At 45.7% G+C, this 19,910-nt stretch overlaps 1 protein-coding gene across 1 annotated transcript in view; it reads left to right on the forward strand.

Annotated features, from left to right (window-relative positions):
* RXFP2 (relaxin family peptide receptor 2) overlaps positions 1–14,743 on the forward strand; it is a 489,744-nt gene extending 475,001 nt beyond the window's left edge. The window contains exons 17-18 of the mRNA XM_077484098.1: positions 2,843–3,061; positions 14,302–14,743. Coding sequence (XP_077340224.1) covers positions 2,843–3,061; positions 14,302–14,570 — 488 coding nt within the window. The 3' untranslated portion in view covers positions 14,571–14,743. The remainder of the gene's footprint in view (positions 1–2,842; positions 3,062–14,301) is intronic.
* Positions 14,744–19,910: the final 5,167 nt, after the last annotated feature.

Below are 19,910 nucleotides of genomic sequence, written 5' to 3' on the forward strand. Positions count from 1 at the left end.
CTGTGCATTGTAGCAAATCAGCTTGTAACTTCAGCTTGTTCAATTACCCCTCGTTCACATTGAATGCGGCTTTGAAATCGTGCGGCTTCATCTGAAATCACAGAATTTCAAAGTTGCATGTCAGTGTCACTTCAGGTGCAACTTTGAAGACATCTCTGCGGCTTCATGCACAAATATCTATGCAAGTTGCACCTGAAATGCCCAAAAGTAGTGCAGGAACTACTTTTTCAAATCAATGCAGCACTGCAAAGTAGGCATGATTTGAACAGTGCCATTGCTGGCAATAAGGTGTAAATTGTCATGCAATTTGGCCTGTCAAATCACATGACAAGTCACTCCAGTGTGAACGAGGGCTTAAGCTTTGGCAATAAAACCTGTAAGCTAATTTGTTTCTAAGCAGAGTTGCATGTTTCAGTTTTAGTACATAACCCCTGTGTGTCTCTTCTACAATAAAAATTCTTCCCACTCACAAGTTTCTCAATTCAGTGCAAAGTTACACATTAACTTTACATACCATGCAAGCAAAGTAATAGGATTACTAGCCCAACACTTTCACATGGAGCCGGGAATAGAGTCCATAGCTCTGTGTAAACTCGCTTCAGAAAATCAGTTTGGAGATTATGAAGGAATGAAGAAGGCTAGGATTAGGGGGGGGGCAGTTAAGTGACCCTTTTGCTTTGCCCTCTATATATGTAAAAGAAAGGGCCACTTTAAAACTATTAATGAAAATAATTTCAGTCCCTTTTAAAAACTAGAGAAATGGAAAAGTGTTTTTTTTTTTATCCACAGCAACCAGTCACATACTATATATTCTTACAAACGTGTGATTTTTCTGAGGGCAAATGGAAAAATAAATAAATGTATACATTTTCAGTATGTGCAATGTTGTAATGTAAATTGGTAGCAATATGAAATACAGTATACTCAATAAGTGCAATCACAGCTGAATATGGTTATTTTCATAGCTAAGTATGGCTATTTATTTCAGCTAGTGAGCCATTATTGTCTTTACCTTACAGACATGTTTCCATATCAGATAATGTGCCAAAAGGTTTTACTGGTGGTTATGAAGTACTCCTTACGCTGGCCATACATGGATTGAAATTCAGCTGGTTCAGTAGGGAACGGATTTCGATTCATGTATGGCCGCTGTGGTTCAACAGAAGTCGATCTACCAATTGATATCTGTTCAACTGCCCTATTGAAAAAAAGGCAGGAATCCCTTTTACAGTGTACATTCTGCTATAATCCTGCCGTAGAGAAGAACTGTAGTTATTCATATAGCATGCTGCCTTGGACACAGTGTCCATAATCCCCAATAGTAACACTCACCCACTATATTGTGTGGCAGTCACAATACTGCTATAAACAGTCAACCAAAACTGACTATGAGACACAAAGGTCGGTGTCAGACCTAGACCACCTTGAGGCAGTAGCAACCATTGGGTTGTTACCTTTACATTTATTCTTGCTACATCAATAATTTTTTTACAGATGGGGGATCCATTCCCACTGGGGGAAGACTGGCTGACCAGGACTTGGTAGTAATGTAGGAACTCTGGCAATGCAGTGGCGCAGGCCACAGTAGATACAGAAAGTGAGGAGTCACAAAGAGGCAAATAACACTGCTGAGATTATATGCTCAATGACATTTAGGTAAGTGGAGTCCATGTACTTGCTCATTCAGCAATGGTGAGAGCTATTCGAAGGGCCAAGGTGCAGAGTTTAAGGAGCCGTCTGATTTTCACCAGAGCACAGCACAAGGGGTGATGAGATTTGCTGTTGACAACTTCAAGGTTGCGGCCTTCTGACTCACCCAAACGGCTACCAGGAACAAAGTACATGTGTTCAGGAAAGAGTCTCTTGCAGCATAGGTATGTCAATAACTCACAGTGGGACATCAGAAGCAGAGAAGAATGCATGGGATCACAGGGACATGAAGCAGGCTGGAATACATAGGGGTCACACATGCAGGATGCAGTCAGAAATGCACTGGGATCACAGGAGCAGGATGCATGCTGGAGTGCACTGGGGTAACATGAGCAGGATACAGTCTGGAAGCTGCTGAGGTCACAGGAGCAGGATGCATGCTGGAGTGCACTGGGGTAACAGGAGCAGGATATAGTCTGGAAGCCACTGGGGTCACAGGAGCAGGATGCATGCTGGAGTGCACTGGGATCACAGGAGCAGGATGCATGCTGGAGTGCACTGGGATCACAGGAGCAGGATGCATGCTGGAGTGCACTGGGATAACAGGAGCAGGATGCATGCTGGAGTGCACTTGGGTCACAGGAGCTGGATGCATGTTGGAGTGCACTGGGGTAACAGGAGCAGGACACAGTTTGGAAGGCACTGGGGTAACAGGAGCAGGATACAGCCTGGATGGGGGGCACTGAGGTCACAGACGCAGGATGCAAGTTAAAGTCTACACAGGGTCACAGGAGCAGAGAATACACCGAAGTACTAGGGACACTCACGAGGCCTTAGGAAGCACTGGAGAAAGCAGCAGAGTTGCACTGAGGCACTGGGGAGGACACATTTCTCAAATGCTGAGCCACATGCCAACCAGCTGTTTATGACAGCATTCCCTCTGTAACTATCTGCAGCGCTGGCAGAACCCAGAAGCTGGCTACCCCACACAAGGAGGAAAGCCCGGTACTAGGGTTTAAACAATTGAGTGTGACACAAATGCATTTTCTAATGCTTTATCTTTTGTTTTCATAAGCTAGTTACTGGTGAGAGCATAACTATTCTATTATCAAAAATAAGCAATATACTTGGAATGAAACCGCCTAGACCAGTTTATTGATGCCATTTTTTTCTTTTTACTTCGTACTAATAGGTGTTAACCTGGTCGCCTTTATTATTATAGTCTTCTCCTATGTCAGCATGTTCTGTTCCATACAGAAGACAGCTCTGCAGACCTCAGAAATAAGGAGCCACATTCACATGGATGTCGCTGTTGCCAACAGATTTTTCTTCATAGTGTTTTCAGATGCCGTGTGTTGGATCCCTGTGTTTCTTCTGAAGATTCTTTCCTTGTTCCATGTAGATATCCCAGGTAAATGCAATATAACCAAGTGTTATTTTGCTTAAAATAAATGCTTACAGGTCTTGTTTGGGTATTTCAATTTCGCAGACAATTGGATTGAACAAAAATACATATTCTGTGCCACTCTATGTCATGTCTGTATCTGCAGGACAATTTAAAAAAAAAAGCTATTCTGACCACCGTTAAATTTTGGCTCTCCAGGGACACCTTCTTTCTGAGCCTGTACCAGATATCTATATCACACACTGATGGGTTATTCATCTTGGATCATTGCCCCGTATCAAACACTGGCAGCTTTAAGGCTCTGAAAGAAAAGGGGCCAGCTATTCAGTTGAGTTAATGACCTCATCCTGCTGACAAAATCTCAACTATAGCTCTTACTTTTAAACATCTTAACAGCCCACAGAAAAATTGTGTTTGTATTATAACCAAAACATTAGCAGTTAAGAAATGCCAGTAAAGTGTTTAGTTCTTCCAAGAGATGAAATCGTAAAAGAGCAAAAATGTATAAACATATTACAAGACAATTTTATGGTACAGTTTATAGATGGCCTAGAAATGATGTTCTCTGGACCTGTTAATCTCAAACAATAAGAAGCTTATTGCAAATGTCCAAATAAAAGAAAATCTGAGTAGCAGTGACTATATCATGATATGATTAGATTTAATTTAAGTTGTAAAAACGTTTAATTTTGAGAGAACACATTTTCCAATGCTTAGGGCTGTTCTCCAAGACTTAGACTGAGAAATTATATTTTTAGCTAAGAAACGAGAACAGAAATGGGAATGTTTCAAATTGACTGTACGCAAACACACTGCAAAATATATTCCAATATGTTCAGAAAGCTAATGTGGGTCACATTCAATGCTAAAAAAAACACATAAAGAATAGTAAAAAGTGCATTTAAAAATACAAAAACTAAGAAACATAAATGTAAAAAGTAAGTCTCAAAAAATCAAAGTGAATGACAGGTTGCAAAAAAAAAAGAAGAAAGACGGACCCCAAAAATTCTTGAAATATATTAACTATACAAAGATCATGCCTGAGTATGTAGGATAAACAAAAATGCCAGTCTCTCCAAATCATGAGTCCCCATGTTGGAGCACATATAGCAATTGATAAATAAAGGGCAGGTATGCTGGGAGGGACCCTTTTCCTTTATAAACTTGCAGCAATGCACGGTATATAGTCGCCTTTCCATATATAGCAAGGTAAACAAAAAAAACCACCCCAATTTATAATTAGTTTTTAGAACAAGAACATGGCAGGTCTTTGCACAAAGGACTTTACAAAACAAAAATAATTTGCCAATACTCTTACAAGTTACCAAGTAAAAAGAAAATCAAATGCTGCAGTCTAAAATTTTGAGTTAAAATCAGAGGTTTTAGTTGTATAATATTTGTGAAATGTCAAAGCCGCACTGCCTCATCAAGGACCCTCTGTATAGTGCAGTCCTTGCTCTAATCTATGACAATCTCCATGTTGAAACATATATAGCAATGGGTAAATTAAGGGAAGATATGCCTGGAGGGAGCCCATTCCCCCTTAAGGCACAGGGACACACCAGCAGAGCTCAATGGCAGTTGAAGGCTTCTAATGTGTCCCTGTGCCATATACAGCCATATACAAAAATGAGAACCACCCTCATTTATAACTAGCTTTTAAAGCAATGTGCACATAGAAGAGCTTTGCAAACAGCTAAGCCAACCAATTTTCAAGCACATTTACAAGATAGCCAGAAGGGGGAAAACAAATACACCATCTAATGCCTTGTACACACGGTCAGACATTCCGACAACAAAATCCGTCTGATTTTTTCCGACGGATTTTTTCCTAAACTGGTGTTGCATACACACGGTCGGACAAAGTTGACGGAAAATCCGATCGTGCGGAACGTGATGACGTTCGTTCGTTACAACGGGACTACGTTGAGGCTAGTAGCCAATAGCTTTGGTCTTGTAATTTGATCTGAGCATGCGTGGCACTTTGTCCGATCGGAATTCTCTACAAACGATCAGAAAAAGTCAGATTGGACTTCACTTGCAAGCTGATGCACTTTTATATTGTTAATGATGTTTTATTGTTTGTTGATGTACATATTCATATTATATTGATCATAGGTACCTTTCACATATTTTTTGTTGCGCTGTGTTTTTTCTGTTTAGTATAACATGTTTGTTATTTATTTATTCTTTTAGATCAAACCTTTACAACCCCTTTAGTGAATACCTTGAGCTGATCACACACTCTATAATATGACTACAGTGACTTGAAAAAGTATTCATACCCCTTGAAATGTTCCACATTTTGTCATGTTACAACCAAAAACGTAAATGTATTTTATTGGGATTTTATGTGATAGACCAAACAAAGTGGCACATAATTGAGAAATGGAAGGAAAATGATAATGGTTTTCAAAATGTTTTACAAATAAATATCTGAAAAGTGTGGCATGCATTTGTATTCAGCCCCCTTTACTCTGATACCCCTTGTTACATACATTGAAGCAGAATCTGACCTGTAGGAGGAGACCTCTCTTACAGCCCTGGTTCAAGAGCCACTAGAGTGGGAACAGTGGCCTGGAAAGCACAGTAGGAGTGCCTGTGAGATCTATGATAGTTGGTACAGATGGATGGTTGATGAGCCACCAGATAGGTCCAGGATGCCGGTGTCAGCAGAGGCAGTTGCAGGTCAGTGACCCGGTGAGCTGGAAGGCACAGGAGTAGCAGCAGGCTAGAGCAGGGTGAGACAAGCTGGGTCAAGCACAGGTAGTCAGGCAGAGTAGGGCTGTAAGCTGGAGCAGGGTCAGATGAACAGGCAGAGGTTGGAAACAGGATATCAAGCAAGGAAGTCTTTAGCAGGGTCAAGGCAAGCCGAGGTCAAGGTTGGAGATATCATGTAAGTTAACAGAGCCAGGTCAATACAGGTGATCAGATGTCAGGTACAGATTTTTAGGACAAACAAGCTGCAGATCAAACAGCACTGTACTTGTGCAGCTACTGTTCTTTTAAAGGCCCATTGGCGCCAAGCACTGTCTAGTACACACGCACACGCATCTGGTGCGTGCCCTTGTGCACATACGTGTCTGGCACGTGCCCTTGCACACACGCTGCTGACCAGCTCGTTGGACTGGCACCTGTGTGCACACGCACCTCTGTCTTGCCACAGTAAGTGAAGTAAATCTGACCCTTAGGGCTCTTTCACATGGATGTGTCCATGTACGGAGCCGCTCTGCTCAGTGGCAGTGAGCAGGCAGATGACTGGTCCATCTCTGCACACTGTGCAGGGACAGACTTGTCAGAGTACTGCTCTCCCCTATGGGGGATCGGATGATGACGGACCATAGAGTCCGTCGTCACCCAATCCGCAGACGGATGGAAAAGGTTTTTCCTCCGTCACACTTTTTTGGATCAGAGCGGGTTGGATGTCAGTGGACATGTCCCCGCTCACATTCGACGCTCCATAGAGGTCTATGGAGCTTCCGTTCAGGTTTGCCTAAAAAAACTGACAGGCAGACCTGAATGGACAGTCAGTGTGAAAGAGGCCTTATGGAAGAATGGCAAGAAGAAAGCCATTGTTGAAAGAAAGCCATAAGAAGTCCCATTTGAAGTTTGCGAGCAGCCATGTGGGAGACACAGCAAACAGGTGAAAGAAGGTGCTCTGGTCAGATGAGACCAAAATTGAACTTTTTGGCCTAAAAGCAAAATGCTACATGTGGCGAAAAAAATAACACTGTATTTCACCCTGAACACACCATCCCCACCGTAGTGACAGCATCATGTTGTGGGGATGCTTTTCTTCAGTAGGGACAGGGAAGCTGGTCAGAGTTGATAGAAAGATGGATGGAGCCAAATACAGGGCAATCATAGAAGAAAACCCGTTAGAGTCTGCAAAAGACTTGAGACTGGGGTGGGGATTCACCTTCCAGCAGGACAACGACCCGAAACATACAGCCAGAGGTACAATGGATTGGTTTGTATCAAAGCATATTCATGTGTTAGAATGGTCCAGCCAAAGTCTAGATCTAAGTCCAGTTGAGAATCTGTGGCAAGACTTGAATGCTCTCCATCCAATCTGACAGAGCATGATCTATTTTCCAAAGAAGAATGGGCAAACATGTCACTCACTAGATGTGCAAAGCTGGTAGAGACATCCCCAGAAAGACTTGCAGCTGATTGCAGTTAAAGGTGGTTCTACAAAGTTTTGACTCAGGGGGGTGGGGGTTAATACAAATGCACAGCACACTTTTTACATATTTATTTGTAAACAAAATGTTGAAAACTATTTATCATTTTCCTTCCACTTCACAATTATGCGCCACTTTGTGTTGGTCTATCACATAAAATCCCAATAAAAACGGAAAATTTATGTCAAATACTTACCGTAATTTTCCTTTCCTGATGGACTCCATGGCAGCCTACGTGTGGGTTTAGTCCCGCCTCCATTACCCTATAGGACGACACTCCCATAAATCTTTGCTCCCTGCCACAGGCCGTGTTCGGTAACTATCCTACTCCAGCCATTTGGGAGGGAACTCCTGCTGCCATGGAGTCCATCAGGAAAGGAAAATTACGGTAAGTATTTGACATAAATTTTCCGTTTTCCTGACAGACTCCATGGCAGCCTACGTGTGGGAAATAACTCGCCAAGACACACCCGGGTGGGCAAAAATGCTGATTAACAAAGATTTATTTGACACCGTCAACTGACAAAACTTTAACACCAAAATCAACTGAGGATAAAGCCGCTGGCTCAACACAATAATGAGACATAAAGGTGTGAATGGAAGACCACGAGGCTGCCCTGCATATCACGTCAGGGGCCACATGGCGAAAAGCCGCCCACGAGGTTGAAAGACTTCTGGTTGAATGTGCCGTCACCGCCTGAGGAGGAGCCAAGCCCTTATCTCTGTATGCCCACTGGATTGCTTGAACTATCCATGCAGCGATTGCCCTGACTGATGCTCTAGTGCCCTTGTTCTTACCGCAGAACAGAACGAACAGGAAGTCCGACTGCCGGAACGGAGCTGTAGCTTCCAAGTAGAGCTTTAAAGAGCTTCCAACGTCAAGAGGATGAATATCTGAGGAATCCGAGGATCTGAATAGGGGTAGAGAGATTTCTTGATTATTATGAAAGACTGAAGTGACTTTAGGGTTTGACCCTAACATTGGAACTAAGACCACTCTATCCGGAAAAAAGGTTAGAAAAGGCTCCTTGGCTCCCAGAGCTTGAATTTCCGAAACTCGTTTCGCTGAGGTGACCGCCACCAGGAACACGGTTTTCAAGGTAAGTTCTCGGATGGAGAGATCCGTACTGAGCAGAGAAAAGAAGTCCAGGACTAGAGGAAGATCCCATTTGGGGAATCTGGGTTTCCTTTGGGGTCTCAATCTTACTGCTCCCTTGAAAAACTGCTGAATGAGGGCGTGGCTGGCCCACTGAACCCCTGTAAAAGCGGAAATAGCTGAAACTTGAACCCGAAGGGAGCTAACTGATAAAGGCAAGTCCAAGCCAGATTGCAGGAACCCCAACACATCTTGAACCGTGGGTGAAACATAGGAACTGGTTTTGGAGGACACAAAATAAACAAACTTGGCCCAGATTCGTTCATACACCTTATTAGTGCTCCTTCTCCTTGCACTTAGGAGAGTGGGAATGGCTTCCTTAGGACACCCTAGAGCTTCCAGCCTTCCCCTCTCAAGAACCAGACCTTCAACCGGAGCTGAGCCGGACATGGATGGAGAACCGACCCCTGGGAGAGAAGGTCCCGTCTGGACGGAAGAGGAACCGGGTCCCGAAAGCTGAGGAGAGATAGGAGAGGGAACCAGGGCCTGTTGGGCCAATACGGAATTATTGCCAATACTTCCACTCCTTCCCATCTGAGTCTCTTCAGGAATTGGAAGATGATTGGCGTTGGGGGAAAAGCATATGCCTTGTGAAAACGCCACTGCTCTGTTAGGGCATCTATCCCGAAGGCCTGCGGATCCTTGAACCTCGAATAGAACTTTGTTAGCTTCTTGTTGAAACGAGAGGCAAAAAGGTCCACTTCTGGAGACATCCCCAGGGATAGAACCCACTGAAACACCTCTTCGTGAAGGGTCCACTCGTTGTTGTCCAAGTGGACTCGTGAAAGAAAGTCCGCCTGGACATTGAGAACTCCGGGTACATAGGCTGCTGTTAGGTTGGACAGGTTCCTCTGAGCCCAATGCATTATTGGCTCCACTTCCTTCAGCAAAGACCGACTTCTGGTGCCCCCTTGCTTCCTCACGTATGCGACCGCAGACGTATTGTCCAGCCTGAGGACTACGGATGCACCCACTATCAGATGTGGAAACGCCAACAGCGCTAGGAAGGCTGCTCGTAGTTCCAACACATTCGACACTATTCCCCGAGAGGGAAAGTCCCAAACGCCCTGGGCCACTTCCGAAAGACAATGTGCCCCCCAGCCTTTGTTGCTGGCATCTGATGTTACTGAGATCCATTTGATTGGTAGAAGAGAGTGACAATTCAGTAGATTCTCCCGACGAAGCCACCAAAGGAGGGAACCTCTCATGGTCTGAGTAACTACGATGGACTGAGCCTTTTCTCCCGACCATTGATGGAGAAACCCCACCTGAAAGGGGCGCATCCTCCATTGTGCCCACTTCACCATGGGTATAGTAGACACCATGGTGCCTATGATCTTTAGGCAGTGAAGAGCACTGAGACGAGAAGAGGAGAGGGCTAGGTGGATCCTGTCTCGGATTACTGCAATTTTCTCCTCGGGCAGAGAGATGGTACCTCTTGCTGTGTTGAACAGAGCACCGAGGAACACGAGAGACTGCGTAGGAACCAACTGGCTCTTCTCTAAATTCAGGAGCCAACCGAATTCTTCGAGGGTTGCGATGACTTGATCCCTGTGGCTCAAGAGACAATCCTTGTCCTGAGCGAGAAGAAGCAGGTCGTCTAGATAATGATGAATCCGGATCTTTCTGATTCTCAACAAGGCTACGACTGCCAGAAGGACTTTCGAGAAAGTGCGAGGAGAGGTTGACAGACCGAAAGGAAGGCAAGTAAACTGAAAATGGAACTGGCCAATGGAAAAACGGAGAAACTGTTGGAACTCTGCAGCCACTGGGACGTGAAAATAGGCGTCTTTGAGGTCTATTGAGACAAGCCAGTCCCCTGGCTGCACTGACTGTTGGATCGTGGACAGCGTTTCCATTTTGAACTTCTCCTTTTTTATGTAGTGATTTAGACGCGTTAGGTCTATTACGGGTCTCCAAGTGCCGTTCTTCTTCTGGACCAGGAAGAGAGGTGAATACATTCCCCTGCCGCGCTGGACATCTGGAACAGGAATAGCGGCGCCTTGATCCAACAAAGATTTTGTGTAATCTAGAAGAATTTGCCTTTTTTCTTCTGACTTTGGAATGGATGTGGGAACAAACTTGAGTTTGGGTACACTGCTGAATGTCCACGTGTGTCCGGAAGAGACCGTCTTGACGGTCCAAAAATCCTGGATCAAGGCCGCCCAAACGTGTCGAAAGTGGAACAAACGTGCTCCTACCCGAACCGCCTGGACGGGCTTGATCTCAAAAGGACTTAGTCGGCTCCTTCTCCCCCATTGAACTGCCTTTCGCAGACTTCTTGAGAGATGTCTGTCTGGACCTCCAAGATCTAGAAAATTCACGTCCAGGCCTGTAAGTGCGCGCCTCCCTAGCACGATCATGAGCCTGCTTCCTAGGGAACGATCTTCTTTGACCCTGCAGGCGTCTATCCTGAGGAAGGAACCCCGACTTACCTCCAGTGGCTCGAGTTATGGCACTATCCAGTTTATTGCCAAAAAGGGAAGAACCATCAAAAGGAATACGGCACCAAACCTGCTTAGAAGCGGGATCGGCTACCCAAGGACGGAGCCAAAGGGCACGCTTGGCAGTTACAGAGGAGAGCATAACTCGAGCCACCAGACGGATAATGTCGATCGAGGCCTCTCCCAGGAAAGCTGAGGCTAGTCTCAATTCCTGAATGGGAGAACTCCTGGCCAGATCTTCGGAAACATTTCTGAGTGAATCATCAACATTATTGGACCAAACTTCCATTGCTCTAGACAGAGCCGCTACAGCCAAGGCCGGCTTGCAGGCCATCCCGGCCGTAAGGTAGATCCGCTTTAGGTCAGAATCAATTCTTCTATCCAAAGCGTCCTTAAAAGAGACTGTGTCTTCCAGGGGAAGGGTAACATGTCTGCCCAAACGCATTACAGCTGCGTCCACTAGAGGAGGAGACTCCAAATTCTTAACTTCTTCTTCCTTGAAGGGATAAAGTCTCTGGATTTTAGAAAGAAGAGAATTCTTTTTCTCTACCTTGCTCCACTCATCTGAAATCACTTCTCCCAGTTCCGAGAGGAAGGGGAAACTAATACGTTCTTTCTTCAATTGTTTGAAAAATTTTCTTTGTTTTGCCGGGGCCACTACCGGCTCTTCCCAGCTCAGTGTTTCCTTAATGGCTTTGACCAAAGGAGGGAGCAGGGCAAAGTCAAAACCTGAACCAGACTCTTCCTCTTCAGACTCACTCTCTGAAAGGACAGCAGATGGATGGCTAGGCAGCGAGGAATCCCAAGTGTCCTGGGCCTGAGCATCCCTCCCTGGAGACCTTGGAGACTCTATGGGAGACAACTGGGGGGCTTCAAACTTCTTAAGACTGTCCTTAACCAATCTTTCCACCATAGACTTTAGCTGTTGGTCAGAGTCACTCCTTTCACCCGTCGCTTTGATATAACAGGCGTCACAAAGGGACTTGTCAGCAGGAACCTGCGTCTTGCACCCCCAGCATACACCTTCAGCTACGTGACTTGGGTGAGCTGATGAAGGGCGGGAAGATTCCCGACTACGGAGACTGGTTCTCGCAGGAGAATCATGTCGTCTGGACCTGGAAGAGGAATGCCGGCGGTGGGACTTAGACGAGTCACTTCCTCGGTGAGAACTTCGCCGTTGAGTAGACCTAGAAGGGCTGTAGAACAAACCAGCAGCGTTAGTGGAACATTCCCTAATGTTCCACTGCTTTCCCCCCCCCCCCCCCGGTAGGTAACCCCAAAAGAAGTACCTTCTCCGAGAGGGCTGGCCACTAGCAAGCGGTGAGGCATCTCCAGGATCCATAGGGCTGGAGAAAGAAACAGCCTAATTTAAAACACAGAAAAACAGCTAAGGAGGCAGAGGAAAAACTGATCCCAAAAGACACATACCTTAACACTGCAGAAACAGAGCTCAGGAATGATGTTGCAGGCTTAGAAACATCCCAGGCATACTATCAGCTGTTTTCTGTTTTTAAATTCGCCGCCGAAGTGACGTCATGATTTTCGTCACTAAAACGCTAGTGCGCATGCGCGAAGCCCGCATCGCGCATGCGCGAACCAAGCCTCGTCTTCGCCCCGGTCTCGCGCATGCGCAGAACGACCGAGCGGCGAAACCAGGAAGTAACTGGGCGGCTGGAACGCACGAACAGCCAGATACACCGCACGGCGCTGTATGGGGGAAACGAAGGGACACTGCAAACCTGCAAAGAAAAGATACAACAAACAAATACAGGCTGCCATGGAAAGAGAACGGCTCACCACTCCAGAAGACGGACACCAGCCGAGGTAGGTCCCCACACACGCCGGACTTCAAGAGGAGGAGGAGGGGGGGAACGTTGGGGGCGAACAGTCACCTGCTAGTAGCAAGGTTTCATGACTCAAACGCGGTTTCACCTGTCAGTGACTAGGCATACACCTCTTCAGCGCCTCTTCCACATGCCCCTTTTCCATACTCCGCTAGTAGCTAGAGCTTATCGGAAATCTGCGACTTCCAAGTCGCACGGCCGGTCCGTAACGTAGAAAAAGTAAGTCTTCAGGGTAAAAAGACACATGTTAGGTCCTATGGAGGAGGACAAAAAAAGAACACGGCCTGTGGCAGGGAGCAAAGATTTATGGGAGTGTCGTCCTATAGGGTAATGGAGGCGGGACTAAACCCACACGTAGGCTGCCATGGAGTCTGTCAGGAAATAAATTTTTGCTTTTGGTTGTAACATGACAAAATGTGGAGCATTTCAAGTGGTATGAATACTTTAAGGCACTTTTTATAATTTCCTTTAGATTTGCCAATCATTACCCAGTGTATTGGGTCTGCCTGGTTTGATAGACTGGAAGGCATGGCAGCAATCTGGAACCTTTTATTACAGGAATATATTACTATGTGTTATGTCCTTAACATAATGAGTAGATGACTATGTGCCCTGCCATCCTAAGCCATGGCATAAGTTGGCTTTCTAGAAATTTGGCTCTGAGAACTTGGAGTCAGTTAAGGTTCTTTGCCTGTATTATCTGTTAAATATAAGAATTAGGTGAGGTATGACCAATTCACTCTACTGAGACCTACCATTGCTGCTTCATTGTCAAATCAGCAGACTGGTAGTGTGTTTCTGACCAAAGTGTGCTGCCGCAGTGAAGCCCAATGGTTTATCTAATGTATGTTGTCTGGTAAGGATGACTGCATCACAAAGCTGGCATCACAAAATTACAAATTCTTTGGCATGTAAACAGATACAAACTGCATTTAGCTGTTTGTCTGCAGTTCAGCTTTGAAATTAACTTTTATTAGGAACAAAGCACAACAATAATGCTTACCAGCCCTGCCACCAGTAATGTCAGCCTCTTGGTCTCTTGTAGAGCTCGAATTGGCAGCAGAATGTTAAACATCTAACAGTACTGGGTGTATCAGCCTGCAACTCTCACTATACCCTGTGCTTCCACCCACTAGCCTTTTCAATACTATTGTGTGAGATCTTTTTACAAGTTGCATTTTTTTATTTTATGTTTTTAGGCATTCTAAAGTTGTTAATTTGCATTTTTATTTTTTTTTACAATCTAATTTTTAATCCCTGAACAGGCTGTAAAAAATAGAAAATGATATTGCATAAACTAAATCTTACAAAACAAACAAACAATTATATGATACATAGTATTTGTTATCATAACTATTTAGAAAGCACCAGGCAAATCAGGTAAACAGATGGTGCATGTTATAGTAAAAAACATGTAATGAAGGCTATATAAAATATACTTTATCTAAATTGGATTATCCCTTTATCCAGCCACCGCTTTTGTGCATTAATTGTGACAATATTGGTATATGGTTATGTGTTATATGGACATGTGTATATATCAAGCACGTCTTACTGTTCTGTAACTGCATTATTGCCACCATAGCTTCAATCTGTGTTTATTTTCTTGTAATTGCAGGCACTGTAACCTCTTGGATTGTGATATTCATTTTGCCGATTAACAGTGCTCTGAACCCCATCCTGTACACATTAACTACGAGTTTCTTCAAAGAGAAACTTAAACAGTTGCTACATAGACAGCGCAGGAGATCCATATTTAGGAATGAGCGGAAGAGTTTGTCCACGTCCCTGGTGTGGAATGAGGACCCCATTGTCCAGCATTCCAATCTTAAACTTGGCTTTCTCCATAAAATGCCTGCTGGGGAAACAGTTATTAAGACGACATGATATACAGAGAAGCGTAACTGGATAATGCCTCAAATTATCACACCTACCTGTATCTCTGTACGAGGGAAAAACTAAAAATATGAATGTTCGGAAAACATTTACATGTCCACCCACAACTCTTTTTCAGACGGGAATGGAAAAATAACTGTGATCAAATTGCCTTTACCTGTCAAGATTAGTGATGGCCGAACGGTTCGCCCGGCGGTCGTTTCGCGGCGAATTTCCGACTTTCGCCGTCCGCGGGTTCGAACGCCTTTTTCCGTCGTTCGCCCCGGCGGACTTACGTGTTTAATGTATACAAGAACTTTAACCTTTCGTGACACGTTTATCATGTGTTACAGGACAACCAATTGAGACATGACAGCTCATGGACACTTGGACATTCCCCCTAACCTATAAATACACCCGATCCGGTGGCCATTTTACATTCTTTCTTCTGTCACTGTAGGGAAAGGATCCTGTGTGGAGTAGGGACAGAGAAAACGCTAGCTATTTGGTACACAAAAGTTCTTTTCAGGACTGGTATAGGTGTTAGGTCAGCAGCCTGAGTTTCTTTTGTCAGTTTAGATAAAGGGACAGAGCGCTGTATGCTGCTATTTTAGGGACAGCTCAGCCAGATTAGTCTTTCTTCATCATCATCATCATCATCATCATTAGCTGTTACTATCAGGTCCACAAAAGAGCTGTTCCAGCTAATCGTTCCAGCCTACTCTTTTTTGCCAATTTGTATAGGGACAGGCAGGAAGCAGTGTGTCAGGCAGTGAGGATAATTTTAAAGACTTGCTGTTACTATTAGTTCCACAAAGGTTCTTTTCAGGACTGGTATCAGTGGTACGGTAATAGGCTTGTACACGTATAATATTCTTTCTTCCAAATATAGAAAGAATATTATACTTGACTGCTGCCCTTCTGCTGCAGTCTGCTAATCATTCACAACTCACTTGTTCCACAAAGCTCTTTATCAGGACTGGTAACTTGGTCTGTCTAGGGTGCTACGGTACATAGGCTTGGGTGCGGTACAGTCTGCTGTTCTGTAAGGACCGCTATCGGTCCACAATACATAGGGTTGCCGTGCACTACTGCTGACCGCTGCCCTATACTGCAGCAGTCCTTCAGCGGTATAGGGACTGACGCACAGTCTGCTAAACACTAATACACAACCTGCTTGGTCCACAAAAGTTCTTATAAGGACTGGTAACTTGGTATAGGGTGCTACGGTACATAGGCCTGAGTGCAGTACAGTCTGCTGTTCTGTAAGGACCGCTATCGGTCCACAATACATAGGGTTGCCGTGCACTACTGCTGACCGCTGCCCTATACTGCAGCAGTCCTTCATTGGTATAGGGACTGACGTACAGTCTGCTAATCACTAACACACAACCTGCTTGGTCCACAAAAGTTCTTATAAGGACTGGTAACTTGGTATAGGGTGCTACGGTACATAGGCCTGAGTGCAGTACAGTCTGCTGTTCTGTAAGGACCGCTATCGGTCCACAATACATAGGGTTGCCGTGCACTACTGCTGACCGCTGCCCTATACTGCAGCAGTCCTTCATTGGTATAGGGACTGACGTACAGTCTGCTAATCACTAACACACAACCTGCTTGGTCCACAAAAGTTCTTATAAGGACTGGTAACTTGGTATAGGGTGCTACGGTACATAGGCCTGAGTGCGTTACAGTCTGCTGTTCTGTAAGGACCGCTATCGGTCCACAATACATAGGGTTGCCGTGCACTACTGCTGACCGCTGCCCTATACTGCAGCAGTCCTTCAGCGGTATAGGGACTGACGCACAGTCTGCTAAACACTAACACACAACCTGCTTGGTCCACAAAAGTTTTTATAAGGACTGGTAACTTGGTATAGGGTGCTACGGTACATAGGCCTGAGTGCAGTACAGTCTGCTGTTCTGTAAGGACCGCTATCGGTCCACAATACATAGGGTTGCCGTGCACTACTGCTGACCGCTGCCCTATACTGCAGCAGTCCTTCATTGGTATAGGGACTGACGTACAGTCTGCTAATCACTAACACACAACCTGCTTGGTCCACAAAAGTTCTTATAAGGACTGGTAACTTGGTATAGGGTGCTACGGTACATAGGCCTGAGTGCGTTACAGTCTGCTGTTCTGTAAGGACCGCTATCGGTCCACAATACATAGGGTTGCCGTGCACTACTGCTGACCGCTGCCCTATACTGCAGCAGTCCTTCATTGGTATAGGGACTGACGTACAGTCTGCTAATCACTAACACACAACCTGCTTGGTCCACAAAAGTTCTTATAAGGACTGGTAACTTGGTATAGGGTGCTACGGTACATAGGCCTGAGTGCGTTACAGTCTGCTGTTCTGTAAGGACCGCTATCGGTCCACAATACATAGGGTTGCCGTGCACTACTGCTGACCGCTGCCCTATACTGCAGCAGTCCTTCATTGGTATAGGGACTGACGTACAGTCTGCTAATCACTAACACACAACCTGCTTGGTCCACAAAAGTTCTTATAAGGACTGGTAACTTGGTATAGGGTGCTACGGTACATAGGCCTGAGTGCGTTACAGTCTGCTGTTCTGTAAGGACCGCTATCGGTCCACAATACATAGGGTTGCCGTGCACTACTGCTGACCGCTGCCCTATACTGCAGCAGTCCTTCAGCGGTATAGGGACTGACGCACAGTCTGCTAAACACTAACACACAACCTGCTTGGTCCACAAAAGTTTTTATAAGGACTGGTAACTTGGTATAGGGTGCTACGGTACATAGGCCTGAGTGCGTTACAGTCTGCTGTTCTGTAAGGACCGCTATCGGTCCACAATACATAGGGTTGCCGTGCACTACTGCTGACCGCTGCCCTATACTGCAGCAGTCCTTCATTGGTATAGGGACTGACGTACAGTCTGCTAATCACTAACACACAACCTGCTTGGTCCACAAAAGTTCTTATAAGGACTGGTAACTTGGTATAGGGTGCTACGGTACATAGGCCTGAGTGCGTTACAGTCTGCTGTTCTGTAAGGACCGCTATCGGTCCACAATACATAGGGTTGCCGTGCACTACTGCTGACCGCTGCCCTATACTGCAGCAGTCCTTCAGCGGTATAGGGACTGACGCACAGTCTGCTAAACACTAACACACAACCTGCTTGGTCCACAAAAGTTTTTATAAGGACTGGTAACTTGGTATAGGGTGCTACGGTACATAGGCCTGAGTGCAGTACAGTCTGCTGTTCTGTAAGGACCGCTATCGGTCCACAATACATAGGGTTGCCGTGCACTACTGCTGACCGCTGCCCTATACTGCAGCAGTCCTTCATTGGTATAGGGACTGACGTACAGTCTGCTAATCACTAACACACAACCTGCTTGGTCCACAAAAGTTCTTATAAGGACTGGTAACTTGGTATAGGGTGCTACGGTACATAGGCCTGAGTGCGTTACAGTCTGCTGTTCTGTAAGGACCGCTATCGGTCCACAATACATAGGGTTGCCGTGCACTACTGCTGACCGCTGCCCTATACTGCAGCAGTCCTTCATTGGTATAGGGACTGACGTACAGTCTGCTAATCACTAACACACAACCTGCTTGGTCCACAAAAGTTCTTATAAGGACTGGTAACTTGGTATAGGGTGCTACGGTACATAGGCCTGAGTGCGTTACAGTCTGCTGTTCTGTAAGGACCGCTATCGGTCCACAATACATAGGGTTGCCGTGCACTACTGCTGACCGCTGCCCTATACTGCAGCAGTCCTTCATTGGTATAGGGACTGACGTACAGTCTGCTAATCACTAACACACAACCTGCTTGTTCCACAAAAGTTCTTATAAGGACTGGTAACTTGGTATAGGGTGCTACGGTACATAGGCTTGAGTGCGGTACAGTCTGCTGTTCTGTAAGGACCGCTATCGGTCCACAATAGATAGGGTTGACGTGCACCACTGCTGACCGCTGCCCTATACTGCAGCAGTCCTTCAGCGGTATAGGGACTGACGTACAGTCTGCTAAACACTAATACACAACCTGCTTGGTCCACAAAAGTTCTTATAAGGACTGGTAACTTGGTATAGGGTGCTACGGTACATAGGCTTGAGTGCGGTACAGTCTGCTGTTCTGTAAGGACCGCTATCGGTCCACAATAGATAGGGTTGACGTGCACCACTGCTGACCGCTGCCCTATACTGCAGCAGTCCTTCAGCGGTATAGGGACTGACGTACAGTCTGCTAAACACTAATACACAACCTGCTTGGTCCACAAAAGTTCTTATAAGGACTGGTAACTTGGTATAGGGTGCTACGGTACATAGGCTTGAGTGCGGTACAGTCTGCTGTTCTGTAAGGACCGCTATCGGTCCACAATAGATAGGGTTGACGTGCACCACTGCTGACCGCTCACCTATACTGCAGCAGTCCTTCAGCGGTATAGGGACTGACGTACAGTCTGCTAATCACTAACACACAACCTGCTTGTTCCACAAAAGTTCTTATAAGGACTGGTAACTTGGTATAGGGTGCTACGGTACATAGGCTTGAGTGCGGTACAGTCTGCTGTTCTGTAAGGACCGCTATCGGTCCACAATAGATAGGGTTGACGTGCACCACTGCTGACCGCTGCCCTATACTGCAGCAGTCCTTCAGCGGTATAGGGACTGACGTACAGTCTGCTAAACACTAATACACAACCTGCTTGGTCCACAAAAGTTCTTATAAGGACTGGTAACTTGGTATAGGGTGCTACGGTACATAGGCTTGAGTGCGGTACAGTCTGCTGTTCTGTAAGGACCGCTATCGGTCCACAATAGATAGGGTTGACGTGCACCACTGCTGACCGCTGCCCTATACTGCAGCAGTCCTTCAGCGGTATAGGGACTGACGTACAGTCTGCTAAACACTAATACACAACCTGCTTGGTCCACAAAAGTTCTTATAAGGACTGGTAACTTGGTATAGGGTGCTACGGTACATAGGCTTGAGTGCGGTACAGTCTGCTGTTCTGTAAGGACCGCTATAGGTCCACAATAGATAGGGTTGACGTGCACCACTGCTGACCGCTCACCTATACTGCAGCAGTCCTTCAGCGGTATAGGGACTAAGAGTTTTGTCACAGGGTCATTTAAAAAATGACATGCAGAGGAAGAGGCAGGCCCTTCCGCAGGGGTGGTAGGGGTAGGGCAGGAGCAACAGGCTTGAGCCAAAGTGGGAAGTTGCAGAAGGTGCGTTCAATTACTTTAAAGGATGCACCAGACTTGGTTGAGTGGCTCGCTCAGCCTTACTCTTCTGCACCCTCCTCATCCTCTCGATCTGCACCCTCTTCTTCACTCTCTGCTATGTGCACCCCCAAA

This window comes from Lithobates pipiens, unplaced genomic scaffold (assembly GCF_037356315.1).
Source record: "Lithobates pipiens isolate NorthernLeopardFrog02 unplaced genomic scaffold, aLitPip1_a1.2 Scaffold_16, whole genome shotgun sequence".
Lineage (NCBI taxonomy): Eukaryota > Metazoa > Chordata > Amphibia > Anura > Ranidae > Lithobates > Lithobates pipiens.